Source organism: Balaenoptera ricei, chromosome 6 (genome assembly GCF_028023285.1).
Source record: "Balaenoptera ricei isolate mBalRic1 chromosome 6, mBalRic1.hap2, whole genome shotgun sequence".
In the NCBI taxonomy this organism is placed as follows: domain Eukaryota; kingdom Metazoa; phylum Chordata; class Mammalia; order Artiodactyla; family Balaenopteridae; genus Balaenoptera; species Balaenoptera ricei.
The window spans coordinates 101570439-101591299 of NC_082644.1; the positions used below are offsets into that span (position 1 = coordinate 101570439).

A 20861-nucleotide genomic window follows, 5' to 3' on the forward strand; every position below is an offset into this window, starting at 1 on the left:
TAGACTCCTACAATCCAATAACGCTTCAAAGAACCTAGGAATAAAACATTTGCCTATGGAAAAGCAATATATAGGCAGCTGGTAACTGTGTTACCCTTTAATCAAAAAAAACACAAACTTGGTTTGAGGTCACACCTCAAAATGTCTCAAAATTTATGTATACTCATCCCCTAGGGAAGTCAAAAACTGAACTGGAAAAAATGTTCCAACTCTTCTTTGGCATTGCACATATACTGTGTGTGTGTGTGTGTGTGTGTGTGTGTGTGTGTGAGAGAGAGAGAGAGAGAGAGAGAGAGAGAGAGAGATGCACAGAGAGAGCGAAAGACAGCACTCATGCAAAGATGCCAACATGTACTTGTACAAAGGGGGCGTGCCCCTGAAGAAGCTGTTTGTAGGACGGTTAGAAAAGCATTCTGTTTCTCAAAATGAGAACTGTTCCTTAACTAAAAGAGAGGTGATTAGTAGACTTAAGGTTTTTCAGTTTTTAAAGTGGTATGAATATGTGCTTGCTATGCTCTCACTATAACAAGTTTAGATGGATGGCTATGACAAAGAAAATATGACATCATTAGAATTACAGGTAAGACAAGGGGAAACCCAAAGTACAGACAAGAACACAGAAATATTTTTAAGAGAGTACAGATGTCATGACATTTATTAAAAGGCATGCTACAATGCTATACTTGTTAGGAAAGAGATTAGAGATATCAAGTAATAGTCAGCAAATATACAAACTGAACAAAAATGGAATATATTGTAGTGTACAGAAGCTTGAATTAACCATGCACTACGCACTTAGAAAATATGTTTTTTAATATTTTATCTTCTCTTTGCATTTATAACATAATTCACTTCAATAATCACAGAATCCTTTTCTTCCAATGCCACAAACTGTGTTACAAATGAAAGCTGGTACTGCTGCTTATCAAAATATACAAGACAATTGATGTTTTATATAAAACCACTTTATATGTTAACTTGTTCCCAAAAACCGTTTTTTTTTTTCTTTTTCTTTTTTGGCCTGGTTTTAAAAAATGTTGTTACAAATATTTACAGCATTTTCTTCTGTTAGATGAACATTCTTATAAACTGAAAAAGGGAATTTTATGAACAGACCACATAAAACACAAGACAATGTCAGAGGCTCCTAGCTGTGCTATTTTTTTTTTTTTCTTAAATACAGTACTGAAAATGCCCATAAAACCCATGTTGTCCTAATCCATTCTGTTCACATTTAAACTCCCATTTTCTCTAAGTAGTCTATTCGCCGATAGGAAATAGAAAGTAAAGGCCGCTTTGCACTGGATCTTCTTTCAGAAAGGAGCTTGGGAAAAGAAATGCTTAACAGAAAGGAGTCAAAACCAAAACAGTCAGTCTTTGGTCAGAGCAATGAGGTGACATTTTGATGCAAAACTTTGCTTGGTCAGCAATCTTTATAATTAGTAGTTTTTGGATGTGGGATGAATTTTTTAAAGATCTGGGTAACAATGGTAAGGGGGAAAAAAGGCTAGAGTATGATTTTTTTTAATGACATCAAAAATAGCTATTTAAGTATTTGTTATTACAACTACTACATAGATTAAAGAACTAAAAATAATGTAACAACAACAACAACAAAAATCTGTTTACAGTGCTGATTTAAGCTTGCCATGAGCAGCTTTCAATCATGACTATTATCACCAAGGTCACTGGACCAGAAAAATATCCCTGTTCTCTGGAACATATGCCTCAGGTTACAGAAACTAAGATGACTACCACAAAGATTAAGAGCAGCTCTGTTCTTGGACCTGCTCAATGCTATATAATGAATATTATGTGATGAAGGCAAAAAGTATAACTGAGACTTCATTTTACAGTTACAACTGTTTGCTTGAACGGATGGTGTGTGGGACAACATTCTTTTAAAACTATAGTATGTATTTCCTGAAAACCAGAATACTGATACTACCTTAGTCTCAAATAGGAAGAAAAGATCAATTAAGACTACTGAAGAAGGCACATAACCTTTGGTCCTGTTTTGTTTTTCTCCCTCTATAAAACCCCCAAAACTAACATTTTAGTAATTTTCTATTTTTTAAATCATTCACAACTAGCTGTTAAAATTTGCTCTGAAAAAAGACTGCAAATAGTCTCGTAGACAATAACACAGCTCTTAAAAGACAGCTGAGTTATATTTTCTTCAAAGAAAAAGTTCTGTGCAATCTAAATTGTATTTCTTTTAGCACAATAGTAGAATATTTTAAGTCTGGCAGTTTTATTCTTGTTAACAACAGATCAAGACAAAGGAAAAGTTAAGAAAAATGCTTTTACGCATAGTCATGCTGTCTTTTTGGTTTTAAAAATAGCAGTACACACTAGGTTTTCTAAGAGATAGGCTGATAGTTTGGCAAACAGGGCTTTTAAGTGACTCATTGGGGGGAAAAACACATACTTTTGAGCTTGTCATCTTTTGTCCAAAAATACTGAGTGGAAACAGAAGAGGAATTACATGTTAATATAAATGTATAACCTTTGCTGCCTAATGACACGGAAGCTTTTAAAAGTTTATATAAAACTGATCAGAGACATTCATGAGAGTTACTTTTAATCAACTGAAGCAGAACCTATAATCACCATCCTAGGTGGAGCCAAAAAAAGGCATTGCTTCCATAAGGAATAAGCAGGCAAAAATTGTGCCTCTAAAAACTGTGAGATTTGCAACTTTCAGCAAAATCAGAAACATGACTACAAATTAACATTACAATATTTAGCCTTAAACAACAAATTTATGGCATTCTGCAGGAGCTATTAGGTAGGTAATTCTGATACTCTCTTGTAAGTTATCAAATTATTAAGGTTATTTTTCTAGTTGTATCTCACAGGAAACACAATTTACTGCTATGCAAGTTATTTAAATCTCAAAGTAGAACTTTTGGGCATAAATTGCTACTGTTAAACGTGTACTGCTATTTTTTAATGAAGTCCTGAATATACATATTTTGTGTCAAAGTCAGACACCTCCAAAAATAAGACAATACTCCTTAAAATTAAGTAAATAAACTTAAAAATAGGATACTATGACAGCTCAACAGCAAAATAAACATCGCTCAGAAGATATCAACTAAATGCATGCCAAAACGAAAAATACAAGGATCTAGTTTTTCCACTGCCCTGATATTTTTAAATCTTTTTACAGAAACTATACCAACACAAATACTGTAGACCTCTATAATTCAAAGAGCAAATAGCCCAATATGGACAACATCCATGTGCTACAGCTAATTTTAGACACAAATTGATGGTTGCAAACACACTATTTTAAACAAGAATATCTCACCTTTTCCAAATCTTAATTTGATTAATGTTCTTTGTCAATAAATTAAGATGTATGTAATGTGCATATGTATGTACGACACTAGAAAAGTGTATGTATATACACTTATCTATACACACACACACATATGTGCGCACAAATCCCTGAAAAGGATTCAAATGTTCTCTCTCAAATATAAAGGCCATTCCCTACTTCAAAATTACATTCAATACCATTGTGATCTCCCTTCTGCTACACTTCTGCTACACTTACACTGACTGTTATAGGAATCATGAATTAAAACTACACAATAATTCCTAACTAAAAAAAAACCAATTTAACATGCCACTGAAAATTATAATAGTGCCTGTATGGAAGGAAAAAAATGAAGCAATTTGGGGAGATTTCTTAAAGAAATTGTTTTTTCCCCTTCCCTCTTACTCAGTGCTTTGGTAAAAATATATTTCATAAGTGAAAAAATAAAAATTAGATAAATGATTACACCTATCAGCTAATATTAAAACTGATCCATTTGAAAGATCTCAATATAGTGTCCTCCTTTGTATTCTACCAACTAATTGTTGCTCAGCGTTGAGTGAATTCTGCTTTTTAACAATTATCTTTTGTAGTCTCCAATTTTTTATAAAATTTCTTCCTGTGTTCAAATTAATGGCTGGAATATAGCAAAGAAATTGAAATATTCTTTTAAAAGGTGAGATGAGCCACTCTGAGAATCTGAAAAGTGTAAAATGGGTGGACAAAAATGACCCTTTTAACAAATTCTGCTTTAAAAAAATCCGATCAAGCACTGAAGGAATAATTAACAAAAGCAAAGTATCTAACTAAAAAGAAACAATTTTACATTATACAATCACTGAAGCAACATTAACATGTACTCTCACATTCAACTAAAAAGAGGGACAGAGTATGAGAAAGAATCCACCTTCTCATACTCCATATATGTGGGCACTCAGTAATGAAGTCACATTAACAAAGAAAAGCAAGTTCTCACTTGAGTATACGACAAAAACCAAGTACTCCTGAGACAAATTCTAATGCGTGATAAAGATCAGACAAGATCCAGAACTGAGACTGCATGTTATAGCCCCAAATTGGTATGCTATAACTGGCAATGACCACTATTGGTCACAATATGAAGAGGCCTACAGGTGTGCACTGAGTTATTCCCAAAACCGTTTAACCCTTCCTCACCCCATCTCTACACCAAAGCACCAAAAAATTTGAATAGAAACTATTAGTTATTGAAAATCACTTAAAATTGCAATGAAAAAAACTTTAAAATCCTTACCAAAACAGGGAAAGAAAAAACAAATGCTCACCAAGCCCACAATATAGCTTTCAAGATACTTAGATAAAAGTCTAACCTATTATATCATAAGCACATAATAAGGCACATAATAGGAAATTAAGTAAATACACAGTAATTCTGAATAAGTATTAGAGATTATAGTGGTACAAAAAACCCTTGAGATTGATTTTTTTCTAAAAGAAGACTTTACCAAAAATAACTTTTAAAAAATCTGTCAAACCATATGATAGACCTGAATATTTTCCTTAAGACTGTAAACTTTTTTCTGAAAACAACTATAAAAAAGTAGTTTATAAGTAGGATTATTTTTCTTTTTAAATTTTCCAAGATCATATATTATTAGGCAAGTGTCATTTTGAAATTTAAAACATGATTTTTCCTAATAAAATTATTAATTATTCTGACATCTTAATAGATCCTGGTTGAATTCTACTTAATTTCCCTGGAGATAGTTGAGACACTTCATTCTCCAAATAGTCTTAAAAAGTTAAAGATATGCAAAGGAGTGTCTTACAGTGGAAAAAAAAAATTGAAAGAAAACACGCAGATTTATAAATTTGCTTCCAATACAACCCAATTTGTTTATGTATAGTAAGTATCAGTATATGCCAAATAACTGATGTAACTTATAAGGGAACACAGTTTCCTAGAGGAGTCAAACTTCTGAATCATACAGTTAAAAACTTGGTTGTAGGTAATTTAAATTACTTATGTCAAGTAATTTTAAAAGTCTGTATGTTTAAATTTTTCAAACTACAAAGGAGTTTAGAAATGTTGTATAAGGCTGATCTGGACCCAAACGAAAAGAAAGACTGTCCTCTTGAAATCCAATTTAATAAAGGGAATTGAATTATTGAAAAATTTTTTTTTCCTGATTCTTTTTTCCTGAAGATTATTTTCATTTTAGAAACTATGGTACAAAGGAAAAACACGCCTCTGATGATGTATTGGCAGAGGGGAGAAAGGGAAAAGAGAACATCGTATGATTTTTTGAATATACTTGAATATCAAACTCAGGAAGAGTTAATTTTGTGAAAGAGGCAGAATTGGTCTTGAGCTGCTTCAGTCTATGTCTGAAGGTTTTACTGAAATTATGGTCCAGTCTTAGGAGAAAAATTCACAGAAAAGTTAGATTGTAGATTTTGAGAAGGAAACTCTGAGGTGGTGATTTTCTCCAAGGTCATGGTTATGAAGTTCAATGAGAGCCTGGATTGCTTCTTCCACAGATCCCAACTGAATGAGTGCCATTTTGCGATCTTTCCTGAAAATGGTAGAAGAAATAGAAAAAGCATATAGAATTAATTTTGCCTACAAACCTCTTCCGCAGCCCTAGAAGACTTCATTAAACTACCTTAAACATTTGCAGTTCATATTAAATAATGTTAATATATTTCTTAAAAGCATGGACTTACTGAAAGAATTTAAAAGCCTTCACTGAACATCCGGCTTCTGTGAAAAGGTTCTTCAGATCATCTACTGTAACAGAGGGGCTGTGAAAACATTACAGAGAGAGTCAACTATCTTATCCCTAATTTTCAAATGATGCAAAGATTAACTCCTGAAATCATCAAGTCTCCAGAATATTTCACATTTCAAAGAGCATAAAGCCACGCAATGAAGACATGATTTGCAAGTGCCCTGAAAGATGTTCAAGGTTGATGCATACATGTTCTCAAACGATGGAATTTTGTCTCAGATCTTTTGCACAGGACATGGGCAGTATATAAAGAACAAGAAAATCTTTCTATATTTATTCTTTCAATGGGATTATTACCCACAATTAACTCTAGTACTTCCAAAGATACTTCCCTAGCTCTGACTTGTCTTCTATGGTCCAGCGTTTTCCACTACTAGGCCAGTAGATTTTCAATTACTTTCAGGGTAATTATGAACATGTGTATGTGGTAACCAGGTTCTAAGATAGCCCCCAACTACTCTTGCCTCCTAGTATTCACACTTTTGGTACTCCCCTCCCATATCTAATAAGGATGTCCTCTGTAACCCTCAGGGTATTGTAGAAATGACACATGTGACTTCTGAGGCTGAGAGACACTGAGATTTCCACCTTGCCCTCTCTTGAATCACTAGCTTTGGAAGAAACCAGCTGCTATTTCACGTGGACAATCAAGCAGCCCTATGGAGAGCTCCTTGTGGCAAGGAACTGAGGCCTCCTGTCAACAACTAAGCATACGGTGAGCCACTTTGGAAGTGGATTCTCTAGCCCCAGTTAAGCCTTCAGATGCAACCTTATGAGAGATTCAGCCAAAACCACCCAGCTAAGCCACTTCTGGATTCCTGACTTACAGTAACAATTTGAGATAATGAACATCTACTACTGTGTTAAGCTGTTAAGTTTTGGGGTGATCTATTACGCAGTAGTAGATAACTAATACAGTGGTCTATCACATGAGAGTCAACTGACTAAAAGTAGACTCTTCCTCATCTCACAACTCCCAGCAAGGATGGTGTTATAGAACAATAATTGGCTCTGCAAGGAGACAGATATAAGTTCACATTCTATTTTTCATTCACCTGGTATGTAACTCTTGAGTAAGTTACTTAATCTGAGCCTCTCACTTTCATTGTTAAAATGAAACTAATGACCTTTACTCCAAATGCTATTATGGATAAATTGCTAGAGACAGAATGTAGAATAGTGGTTACCAGGGACTGGGGGTAGAGAGAAACAAGGAGACATTGTTTAATGGGTACAGAGCTTCAGTTTGAGATGATGACAAGGATCTGCAGATGGATATAAGTGATGGTTGCACACTATGAATGTACTTAATGTGAATGTACACTCAAAAACGGTTAAAATGGTAAAACTTAGGTTATGTATTTAACCACAATTTTAAAAGAAGGTTATTATGGAGATTAAATGAGGTAACACACGTAAAACACCACCACAGTGCCCAGACTTGGCAGATGGTTAAAAAAAGTATTAACATCCTTTCTCTCTTCTACCTACATGTCCGATGCAGGTTGCAACTTGAGACCAGCTCCTGGATAAATGTATTTAAGAGGGAGCCTGCTTTAGTATTTAAATATGTTGCCTCTCTCCCTGACTCTGCAGTGATGAGGTGCTAAATTTCTAGATTTTTTTCTCAAGTGACTCTTCCAGTTGCCTGGCTGGCATGAGGTTTGAGCCATTGCCCAATTCGGATTCAAGGTTTCTCCATATAGCCTAATTGGAGACTAGCTAGGAGCCTGGGCATTCAACAGCATTTTGAATAATTATTTTCTCTTCCTATTCAAATCCCATTCTCATTCTCAGAAATATTCCAGAACTGTACCCTTCTCCATTCCCTCAGTCTTTAACTTTTCACACACGTGCTCACACACAACTATACCCCACAGCTTTTACCCTTCCTTCCCAAAGCTTATCCCTCTTCATGTATTAGATTAAGTTATATAAAATTGCCACCTTGGCACTTCCCTGGTGGCGCAGTGGTTAAGAATCCGCCTGCCAATGCAGGGGACACAGGTTCGAGCCCTGGTCTGGGAAGATCCCACATGCCGCGGAGCAACTAAGCCCATGCACCACAACTACTGGGCCCGCGCTCCGCAACAAACAGAAGCCACTGCAATGAGAAGCCCGCACACCACAACAAAGAGTAGCCCCTGCTCGCCACAAGTAGAGAAAGCCCGTGCACAGCAACGAAGACCCAACACAGTCAAAAAGTAACTAACTAACTAAATTTATTTATTAAAAAAAAAAAAAGTTAAAACTGCCCCCTTTGTAGGTCAAGGATTTCAAGAATTAAAACTGGGGTTGCCAGGTGCTTTCTATAAAGGGCCATACAGTAAATTTCTTAGGCTTTGATGGCCATACAGCCTCTGTTGTAACTATTCAGCTTTGTTGTTATAGCTCAAAAGCAGCTATAGCTAACACATAAATGAATAAATATGGTTGTGTTCCATAAAACTTTATTTATGGAAGGTGAAATTTTAATTTTATGTAATTGTCTCAAATCACAAAAAATTTTTCTTTTGTTTTTCCCTAACCACTTGAAAATGTAAAAACCAATCTTAGCTCATGGGCCTTACAAAAACAGATGGATTTGGCCCCTAGGCTATAGTTTGTCGATCTCTAAGTTAGATGATGACTAAAGAACAAGTCTGCTACAACACTGGTTAAATACAGAGTGGTTACAAGAAAATTTTTAGCTTTTACATATATATATGGCTTTGCAGCTTGTAGGTAAAAATAGAGAATTCAGTTTTACCAAATTCTTAGATACATAAATTATTTGATTTTGCTATGCTGGTCACTAAAGGGTCTTTACTTACACAAAAGGATGACTAAGTATACACCAATGGAATATTTCTGCACAGATTTTTGCCATTCTGTAACTGAAAGGTAATTTAGTTGCTAATTCTCTGTTTGGAAAGAAAAATTTAAAACATTGCTATCTTTCACTTTCATAGTGTATGGTTAGATATAAACTTCTTAAGGCATGATGGCAAATAAATCATCTTACGAGAAATTAGTGAATAGGACAACTGCTACGTTAGAATAATTTCAGTTTTTACCTCCCCAAACCATATACTGTAGATTATTAATCATCTAAATGAATAGTAACTAATTAGATACATACGGGATGTTGGAAAGATGCAGAGTAGCTGATGGTGGAAAAATATTCTGGAAGTTTTTAGAGCCAGGCTTTTTAAAGCGATGCAAAGGACTATTGCTAAAATCCTTAGTCAGACCTTGGTCTTCTTGTCCCTCTCGAGGAAGCTGAACTGCTTGATGTTTGGACAGTGTAGCACGAAGCACTTTCCCATAAAGTCTCTGACCACTCAGATGGTTCATTGCTGGTGCATAAGAAGAAAATAAGGAAAGTCTGGGTATTAAGATAGAGTCTCTGTAAAACTGTCTATCATAATTCTTTTTATTTAGTCATTTAAAATTATACTGTCAATTTGAGGGCTTAAATGGCTTTAAATTTAAAAACTCTTATATACGAAAATGTATTACATGACTCTGTTTTTCTGTAATGAAAGAAAAGCAATATAACAAAAAGTAACTATTTTCCTAGCAGAGTGCTAGGAAGTTCCAGAATGCCTGAAACATACCACATGCTCAGGAAATGATTATTGAATAAATTAGCTTAATCTCAAGTAAATTTTATTTTTTTAACATCTTTATTGGAGTATTAACTGCTTTACAATGGTATGTTAGTTTCTGCTGTCTAACAAAGTGAATCAGCTATACATATACACATATCCCCATATCTCTTTCTTCTTGCGTCTCCCTCCCTCCCACCCTCCCTATCCCACCCCTCTAGGTGGTCACAAAGCACCGAGCTGATCTCCCTGTGCTATGTGGCTGCTTCCCACTAGCTATCTATTTTTAATCTCAAGTAAAGCTTTTTTTAATAAAAAATCTGAGTAGTAATATTTCAACAGCCACTATAATAATAAACGGGGAGATTGCAGAATGACACTTTCTTGCACCATCAGTATGAAGTATTCCCAAACAGTTATGCCATGCAACAGTTCTAGAAAACTTAATTTGAAAGGAGAATAAACAAGCAAACAAACAAATAAAATGAAAGAAAACAAGTCATGTTTATTAGTTTAAAGCTAATGGAAAAACCCTAGAGTCAAAGCTCTAAACATCAACAATATATTCAAATAGATAAATGAACTTCAAAGAATAATAAATATTTTAAAATCTTAAAATATAAGCAGATCCAAATAATGGAGACATTAACATAAGGAGGTACTCTTCCTACTAGCCGTAAGTTTATTTTATAGGAAAATTCACATACAAAAGGGGCAGGTTATCATTATTATTATTAATCATTAGTACCTAGCTGAGCTTGATTTGCATCTGCCATCTGAACCAATGCATTTTCTTTCTTATTAAACATTATCTTCACTCGATGTACATCACCATATACTCCTAATTAAAAAGACAAAACAAAACAATGTTTTAATGCTGATTGTGTAATGTTCAATTAACTTTACTAATATATTTAAAGAAAGCTTCTTTTCTCATACTATATGCTTTCCCTGGGCAATTTCATACATAGGCTCCCAAATTTGTATCTCTTCTATGTTCCAGATTTATTAATCCAGTATCCCCTTTCACCTGGATGTCCCACCTGCTCTTTCCTGCACCCTCCTGTGTTCAATAACTCTGTTGATAAACAGTACCATCATGCACATATTTGCTCCAGTCAGACATCTGGGAGTCATCTTTTGACTTACCCCTTTCCTTAGACACTTACATCCAGTCAACTACCAGCACTCATTGATTCTGTGGCTTAAATATCTCTCACATTTGTCCACTTCTTCCCATCCTCACTACCATCAAATCTATTATCACCATTTCACATCTGGACTATCATCATAGCCTCCTAACTGATCTCATTACATCCATTTTTTCTATGCTAGTGTTCCCCAAAGTGGGTCCCACATCCCCAAAAGCAAGCAAAATGATTCACTGGGGTGTGGGAGGAAAATAAACTTTTACTTATCCTGATTTGTTTATATAAACCAGTATGAAAAACTACATTTTACTAATTTTCAACATATAGAAGAAATTATACACAGAAGTTTCTACAATATGAAGGGCATTCTCTCATTTTTTTAAATTTAATGTATTAAAATATATTGCAATTTATGTGGAACAGGGTATCACCAATATCATAAGAATAAGATCTTTAAACAGTAGCATCATTACCATACTTTGTAATAGGATGAGAGAATGACTATGACAATCTTCAAGGCACACAAAGGAGTATTGGTTATCTTGTGGGCAAGCCCCTAAGAGCAACTAAACTTACGAGATGAATGGTAGTTTTAAAATTAAAAAAAAAAAAAAAAGACAAGTAGTCCAAATTTGCTGTCCTTTTCAGAAATGACAAGTGGCTGAAATAGATACTCCGTAAAAAATAACACACAATTTGTTCTTCAACCTGAGGGTGATATTTTTCTAAAGGAGTGAGAAATTAACTACTTTTGGAAAGAAATGTGCTCTGGCTATTAAAGAGACATATGAAAATTTAGCATTAATAAATGATTTTGTTAAGGAAAATTACATAAATGTGTCATGAATAAAAACTTTTATAGTAACTGCAAATGAGTATAAAGCTTCTCCGTGGGGTGATAGAGATGTTCTAAAATTGGACTGTGGTAATGGCTGCACAACTCTGTAAATTTACTAAAAATCACTGAGTTGTACATCTGAAGTCAGAGAATTGTAATGGCTGTAAATTATAACTCAAAAACGCTGTTAAAAAAACCTACTACCCACTCAAAAAATTTGAAACAATTTTCCATCCTCTTAAAAATTCTTCCACATGAAGAGTACTAGTGAGTTTTAACCCTCTTATGCTAATGTAACAGTTTTCAAGATCAACTAATTTAACAAGAGGAAAAATGGAACTTTTCTAGGTAAAGTACAACAAAATTTAGTGGATTAGACTGAAAAATTAGTATCATAATTATTTAGTACAGCAACAATGAAACACTTCCATTCAAATCGCCTATCTTTTTTTTTTTTTGGCCGTGCCCACGCAGCTTGCGGGATTCTCAGTTCCCAGACCAGGGACTGAACTCAGGACCTGGCAGTGAAAGCACTGAGTCCTAACCACTGGACCGCCAGAGAATTCCCTCGCATATCTTTATGAGGTATCTTTTTCATTTATGACAACCATTAAGATCAAGTACTAAAATAAAGTGAATTTAGAATCAGTTCTTGGGATACTGAATCAAAATGAAAAAGGTTTTTGAAAATAATGAAGCATATTAAATCATACTTCTCACTAAATGTTAATAGATTTTTATTTTAAAAAGTGTCATAAGAAAAATCTTTAAAATATTAAATATCACTTCATTGCTCATATTTCTGTTTGTACATATTATGCTAAAGAGTGTAGTAAAAGATGGATGAAATTTATGAATAATTAATCATATATAGATTAGGAGTACATGCTAAATATTTTTTTTAACTGAGAGAGGCACACTATTGGAAAGTTAGGGGATTATTTTTAAAATCAACATCTCATTATGACTCTCTCCTGTTTAAAACTAGTCAATGGATTCCCACTGTTCTTAAGTTAAAAACGAAGCTCTTTAATATAGCTTACAAAGCTCTTAATGACCTTGCCCCTATCCATCTGCCCAGCTTCAACATGTCTCTCCCTTACACTCTCCATTGAGCTTCCTTCATTTCTATGTTCCACGAGTTCTGTCTCTCACTGCTACTATCTGTGAAAGGACATTTGCCCTCCCTTTCTGCCTGGCTAATGTGTCCTCATTTTTCACAAGTCAGCTTAACTATCATTTCTACTGGTACATCATCTTTGATTCCCTCAGCTAGGTTAGGTCTCCCAGCTGTATGTTCCTATTACAAGCTCTATTTCCCTTTTTATAAAACTTTGTTCTAACTGTAATCACTTAATAAGTCTTCCTTGCTATTCTATCCTCAGTGTCAAACACACTAGTAGGCACATAGCAGTAATAAATATTACTGAATGATGCAATATGCTCAATTCACATCATAGACGATATAAAAAACAGCAAAAAAAAAAAAAAATTACTTACCAAATAGGATAAAAAGTCCATGTGGTGTAATAAGCTGTTTGAAAAGGATAACACAAAATATCAGTGTCTAAGTAAAAATTTTAAGTAAGTTTACTTGTTCAAAGCACTGACTTTTTACATGCTGCTTCTATATATACTAGTGATGAATTTTAATAAAAATTCTTAAAATAAACATTTTCATTGAATTTAACTCTAGGTCAGAAGCTACAATACCTCCTCCTGAAAGACTTTTTACATATAATACTTTTCAACTCACATCAGGATTAAGATTGGTGACAAGTAGAACAGAATTTCCCGGTATACCACCAGCCCCAGGAATGGGCATCCTTCCAGTGACAGCAGAGGAGGTGATTGTGAGAGGACCAAGAGCTCCGGGACCTAGTCCAGCTGGGACTGACAGACCTTTTCAAAACATCAAAAGCATTTCATATTCTAGTTATCTGGAGAATTACAACACTTAATACAACTTAAGTAAATAAATGAAGACAAAAGCAAAAATAGAGAAGAAAATGTTTCAAAGCTACCATAAGGATAACAAAGGTCAGTTTTCTCCCCTCCAGAGTCTGTCTGGAAGTAGAGCTCTTTATTCACTGATACTATCATACTTAGTACTTTATTATTTATACAGTGCTTTGCAGAGCAACCAAATTCCCTGGTCTTAAAAGCCATTAGGTTTTTCAAAGGGTCTATAACTACAAGTACTCCTTCTATTTCTTGAAATAAATATATTCCAGCACATTTCTCTGAAGTAGATGTTATTTTCATATTGACTTCTACCATAAAACCAGATACATATTTTTGTAAAAAGTCCTTCAGCAGAAGTCACATATATGCATGCTAGGTAGTAATGCATGTTCTAAAATTGGACTGTGGTAATGGCTGCACAACTCTGTAAATTTATTAAAAATCACTGAGTTGTATATCTAAAACAGGTGAATTGTATACATACATTCTGCATGGGGAAAAAACATTTTGTAACCTTGTAAAACATTATTACCATCAAGAACAAATTTATAGAATTCAATATTCTTTTGCAGCAAGAATTTTCAGAGCTCTCTACTCCCCCAGATATTTCAGAACTACTGCAAGTTCTACAATACTGGAATACTGACACTATATACTATACCTAAAACACTACACTTCCTCAGAAGGTCCCACTATTTGTATTCTCAGCTTAAAAATTATCTAAGATAAAATCTCTAGTTGATATAAAATGAACCAGTTCTTTAATTTATTGATTCTTTAAGCTCAAAATTCCTTATAATAGACAGAGTCTGGCCAGTTTATCACAAATTATGTAATTAAATTGCAATATAGTTTACAATCATACTATTCTCCTTGACAATCTAAGGAAAGTTATTACTACCATCATCTTGCTGAATTTTAAAACTGTACAGATCACCTTCTTAGGGTGGATGCTTTTCCATGAAATCTATACTCAGTAGTCTTTTGCATGACCTCTTCCCATGCCCCTGCAACTTTTGAATAACTTCCTTAAGACTATTATATACCGCCAACACTACACCTTAGCTACACTGTAGGGTATATACATGTGTGTATGTGTATATGTACATCCCCCTGCTACACCTTAAAAGTCTTATCAACTCAGGAGCCCTCTTTACACATTTTTTCTCTTTCTTAACATCTACTACAGTGTTTTATACATACAGTGTGTAGAAAGAAATAACTAAAATGAGGGAAACCATATATCACTACCTCCAAATGTATAAAAATTAAACTTTTGGGAGCTTCAAACACATAAAAACAATGTATAATGCCTTCATTTTAATGAGATAGGTAGAATTACTCACTTAATTAAACATACGTTAAGATGTCTTAAAACCACCAAAAACCTAAAACTTAAATGAACCTCAACCTTTTAAATCACTCTTTTCTTTTTAGTTAACTTCATCCTCTCCAGTTAAGAGAGTAGTTAAAATTCCCAGAATTAGAAAGGTAGGATACAAAGATTATTGCCAGAAAGCAACTATGTTGCAATTTAAAACAGTTATATTCATAAATCAGCTGGAAGCTGTAAAAAGGTACTGTGTAGACTAGGCTTAACACTAAGCCACTCTTCTTTCTAATCACCAACCTCAAGTGTATTCGTTAAGCACCAGCAATAAAACCATAAAGTGTTTTTTTCTCCTCCGTAAGCTATGATCAAATTCATTTTGTTTACTATTTGGAAAAGAGTCAGAGAGTCATTATCAAAGTATTAACTGATTGCTATCTCTTAATTATTTCTATTACTTAAAGAAAAAAAATATTTTTTTTCTGAAATAAAACAGCATGCATACCCTCTACGGTAATCTTCTAAACCCATTAATCAAAAAAACAAAAAAAGAGGATTTACAAATAAGTTTAACAGTAAATGTTTATTAATTCAAATGTTTGCTGACTGCATACTATGTATTAAATGCCATCAAAGGCATTTAAGGACACAAAGATAAATAAGACACAAGTCTGTTTAACATGTAATTGATAAGCCTATAAGCAAGCAGTTCATATATTTTGTGTAATAACCAAAAAAAGGCAAATCAGAGATTATTTAATATAGTCAACCTATAGTTATCTGTGCCAATGGCAAGTGTAAATGATGCAGAATATACAAGGGAATTTTGGAGTTGAGAATGGAACCAGAGAGAATTATTTATAAACACAAGGAAGCTGTGCATCATATATTGTACATGAGCCACTTCCATGATTGAAACACCTAATGCTTTTATTATAAATCCTTCAAATATGGTAATATTTTTCATTTTGATAAGTTCCTGGAAAATATAGACCATCATTAAGAAATCATTTCAAATTCAACTTTAGAGTTAGTCACCTGTAGCTTGAGGAAATCCAATGGCTGGGGCAAATCCAGCAGCCCCTGCATATGGTGAGGAAATTATTCCTGGTGCACCTAACGGGGAAGAGAAGCTAAAATAAATATACTACCTTCTATAAATGTGGTTATCATAGCAATATAAAATGGCTATATGAAGGTGTATTACTGATAAAGAGATTCTGTTACAGAGTAAAGATTTGTTCAACAGGTGATCCTTAATGGTAAGTAAAGAGCCTCTGCCACTTTCAGAAACTAACCCCTTTCAACTGGGTTCAAGGTTCAAGAGTACAGCTAAAATATTATTTAATTTTGAGTTATTAGTTTGCTACTTAGTTTTAGTTTATTTAGTTTTGTTATTTAAGTTGATATTATTTTCCTTATTTAGAGCATTGTTTCTATGCAAAAATCATCAAATACTTATTAAATTGTACTGTACCTGGGGGGTACTGTGCTGACAAAAAGAAATATGAAATAAAAATCCTTGCCTTTGAGAGGCTTTACAAACTAAAAGTATGAATTACAGGAGATTCACATGCTGAGGATCTAGGGGTTTAAATACAAATATACTGCAAGTGGTCTAAGAAGAAGGGATTGCAAAGGATCACTATGATTGTTTGAAGGTCTCTCAGGAGGTAAAACTTGAGCTGGACATTCAGTAAGTGAAAAGCAGTGCTTAGTGTGCACTGGATGCTAAACAAAGGCTGGTATTCCCTCTCCTTTTAGAAGCCTGGCGACTGTGAACCATCAATAAAAACAAGAGTTAGTTCCAATGGAGGACTCAGTACTAGTAGGAAAACAATTTGGTTTGGGACAAGTTAAGGTCGAGGTGATAGTAAGACACTCAAATGGGAATGCCACAAGTGGAAATGAGGGGGCAAACGCAGAATTTCTAACTATTACAAGACACAGATTTGTAAATCATCTATATAGAAATAAATGTGAAAGCCATATGAATGAGAGCTCCGCTAAAAAGGGCACAAGGGAAGAAATGAAGAAAGCTAAAAATAGAACCTGGGAGTATTAGTACACTTAAGTGGTAGAGGAAGGAAGAGGAACATTCTAAGGAAAAGAGAAAAAGAGAACAACCTTAGAAAGCAAAACAAAACAGTGAATTATAATGAATTATAGTCCCTCAGGATCCAGAGACATAGAGTTTTAGGGGAGGGGGCCTTCCATAAAAGTCAAAGAGAGTGAGAAATGTAAAAGGTAAACAATAGTTTTAGAGCAACAGTGAGAAGCTACACTGTAAGAGTCAAAGGGAAGGTTTTGGGGTTTTTTACCCTAATGATAGGCTGATATGCATATTTATAGGAAGAAGTATGTAGGCTACATTTTCCAGAGGAGTTAAAAGATCATATAAGTTTATTCTCTTCATTAAAGATAATTATTTAACAGAATTTATTAAATATGTAGCTGTGATTAAAATAATTCAAGAAAATACAGTCATTGAGAGACTTCAGGGACAGAGCTAGCAGAGAGAACCAACAATAAATGAAGACACAGAAAATGAGAATAACTGACAGAGTAAGTGATGAAATAAGAAGGGAAACATATATTTACTGAAAGCACATTAGGAGGCAAGCATTCTTCTAGTGCTGAGGAAGCAATGAATAAAGCAGACAAAAATCTCTGCCCTTGCTAAACTTACATTCAAGTAGGCTCAAGATCATAGGTAAAATGAAAACAGAAACAGACTCACAGACTTAGAGAATGAACTTATGGTTACCAGTGGGGAAGGGTTGGGGGGAGGGATAATTAGTGAATTTGGGATTGACATGTACACACTGCTATATTTAAAATGGATAACCAACATGGACCTATTGTATAGCACAGGGAACTCTGCTCAGTATTATGTAACAACCTAAATAGGGAAAAGAATTTGAAAAAGAATAGATACATGTATATGTATAACTGAATCACTTTGCTGTACACTGGAAACTAACAAAACATTGTTAATTAACTATACTCCAATATAAAATAAAAAGTTAAAAAAAAAGATGATAGGTAAAATGATTCACTTTCATAACAGAAATAACTATATTTAAGGCATAAAGGAAGACTTATCAGAGAGGCTTCAGTACAGGTATGAGTTATCGTGAAAATTTACACTAGAAAATTAAATATAGGAAGAGATATGGTAGGGCTTCCCTGGTGGCGCAATGGTTAAGAATCCACCTGCCAATGCAGGGGACACGGGTTCGAGCCCTGGTCCAGGAAGATCTCACATGCTGCGGAGCAACTAAGCCCGTGTGCCGCAACTACTGAGCCTGCGCTCTAGAGCCTCCAAGCCACAACTACTGAAGCCCAAGCACCTAGAGCTCGTGCTCCGCAACAAGAGAAGTCACCGCAGTGAGAAGCCCACGGACTGCAATGAAGAGTAGCCTCTGCTCACCGCAACTAGAGAAAGCCCGCGCACAGCAACAAAGACCCAGCGCAGCCATAAATAAATAAATAAATTTTAAAATATATTTAAAAAAAATAAGAAGAGATATGGTAGATTGTATTACTGTTGCCAAGTATTCACTTGACCCTTCCATGTAACTCTGGTCAGTCATGTGACTTGCAGTGTCTCCTGTGGGAGGAGCATACATTTCTATGCAACACCCACTGCACTCAGTCATGTGATAGGAACACACGGACAGACAGGACATAAACTGCCTCTATGCAGAAGCTTTAAGAGGCATTATGGGTTTACACCAGCTCTCTTATTTTTTTACTCTCTGCCACAAGAATGCCATGTCTCAAATGTAGTGACACCTTCAGCCTGGACCCTCCATCAAAAAGACATGTGAAGGAAGTTTGCAAAAGCTGATTCGCAGCTGTTTAAGTGTCAGTCATGTGAGAGGAATAAATGTTAATTGCTGTAAACCACTGAGATTTCTGGGAAGGGCAAGGGACGTACTTTTAAAACAAAGAGACTAATACAAATGGCTATGGGGTGGGGCGTATGAGGCAGAAAACTTGTAGTAGGTTTTAGAGAAATGAGGAAAATTCTTGAGATAACACTCACTGAACATTAAATAGCAAAAAATGAAAGAATTGGCAAACAATTACCAGGGCCAAATTTTAAATAATTGTTTCCAAGTAAAATATGATTAACAAGAACATTTGTTAATATTCGACAAAAGAATCATTTGTAAAGTTTCTGTAAATCTACATTCCTCAAATAAGCAGAAACAGAAACATTTTAGCAAAGTAACCAGTTAGGCAATGGTTTACACAAACTTTTAAGAAAAAGGTTTAAGATTTGCATAACTAAGAATACATATCTTACATTTGGAAAAGGTACTACCACAACAGCAATTAAGGTAATACAAATGAAGAGATAACATTTTTACCTATGAAATCAGTTTATCAGTGTTATTTATAATAGGAAAGCCCTAAAGAAACAAGCTTAATGTCTAAGTTGAAGAATTATTATATAAATTATGAGTCACTAGACAAAATACAGAGCCATTTAAAATATTACAAAGAGTATGTACTATGTAAAAAAAGCACAATTATTTTGTTTTTCAAAAATGTTGGTACAGTAGCAGACTAAATAATACAGACCAACCTTACTGTAGATATGCCCAAAGGAAGAGTAAAAAGATCTTAAAAAAAAAAAAAATCTAAGAGCTAACAAAATGATTAGGAATAAACCAGGCCAAAAACCAAACTCTGTGAAACAGCTAGGTTTTATCAGCCTCATGTGTAATAGACAAGATACAAACCCCAGGGTCAGCCCAAGAAAGGAAGTCAACAGGGGACCTCCATGGCATTAATCTAGAAGTGTAAGCCTAAAATAACCCATCCCATTACCTACTCCTCCTACCTTCAGAAGATTGCAAGGAAAGTTGCCTTGGTGTCTAACAGAGACGAGACAAAAAAGTTCCTGAAAAGTTAAAAAAGCAAGCTTTCATGCAAATTTGCAGCCCAAATTCACATTTCTTAGGAGTTCAAGGGAAGATTAATAAAATTATAGATTTAGATTGAAATGGTCCCAAACACAGATCCTTTACTGAGGCAGACAAGTAAATTCTTTCTGGAGGAACATACCATCTTGATACTAAGCCTCAAAGAACTCTCACAATTCCCCAAGTAAAATGAGAAACTCAAAAAGAAAAAAAGAAAGTAGAAAAAGAAATACCTAATTGCAGAAAAATAATTGCAAAGATTTCAGATATTGGAATTATCAGATTTGATTTGATTTGATTTTAAATAGTATGTTTGAAGAAATAAAAGCCATGCTGAAAAATATCTGTAGGGAAGATACTTAAAAAAAAAAAAAAAGAACCAAGTATCAATAAAATTTCTAGAAATAAAAAGCACAATTATTGAAATCTAAAATTATCAGACAAATTTAACAACAGATTAGACAAAGGTGAAGAGACCATTAGTAAAATGAAAGTCCCTAAGGAATTATTTAGGATGCAGCTCAGAGAGAGAAAGAAATAGAAAATATGAAAGTTTGAGATACTCAGAGTAAGAGAGTAGAACAGGTCTAATCAAAATTCCAGAAAGTAAGAAAAGAAACAGAGTGAAGGAGAAATATATGAGAAGATCATTTCTAGAACCAGTAAAAGACAACAATCCACCAAATCAAGAAGCTTTTTGAGCTCCAGGTAGAAAAAATAAATCCTTAAACAGACACATCATACTGAAACTACAGACATCAAAGATAAAAAAAAAAAAAAAAAATCTAAAGAATAGCCAGAGAGAAAACAGCAGTAATTAGGTTGACAGCTGACCTTCCAAGAGCAACAATGAAAACCAGACTATTGTGTACTGATTTCTCTAATACACTGGAAAAAAAAACCAAAAAACCTGTCAACCTAGAACTCTATATATCTTTTAAAACTGACAAC

At 34.3% G+C, this 20861-nt stretch overlaps 1 protein-coding gene across 6 annotated transcripts in view; it reads right to left on the reverse strand.

The window, feature by feature from the left end:
- Positions 1–795: 795 nt before the first annotated feature.
- Positions 796–20861, reverse strand: part of PTBP3 (polypyrimidine tract binding protein 3) — a 94247-nt gene continuing 74181 nt past the window's right edge. For 5 of the 6 annotated variants that reach the window (XM_059925324.1, XM_059925322.1, XM_059925320.1 and 2 more), the window contains 7 exons: positions 16012–16089; positions 13435–13580; positions 13179–13212; positions 10438–10530; positions 9221–9437; positions 6035–6112; positions 796–5883 (listed from right to left, as the gene is read on the reverse strand). In XM_059925324.1, coding sequence (XP_059781307.1) covers positions 5751–5883; positions 6035–6112; positions 9221–9437; positions 10438–10530; positions 13179–13212; positions 13435–13580; positions 16012–16089 — 779 coding nt within the window. In that variant the 3' untranslated portion in view covers positions 796–5750. The remainder of the gene's footprint in view (positions 5884–6034; positions 6113–9220; positions 9438–10437; positions 10531–13178; positions 13213–13434; positions 13581–16011; positions 16090–20861) is intronic. The other variant, XM_059925321.1, reaches the window with a different exon arrangement.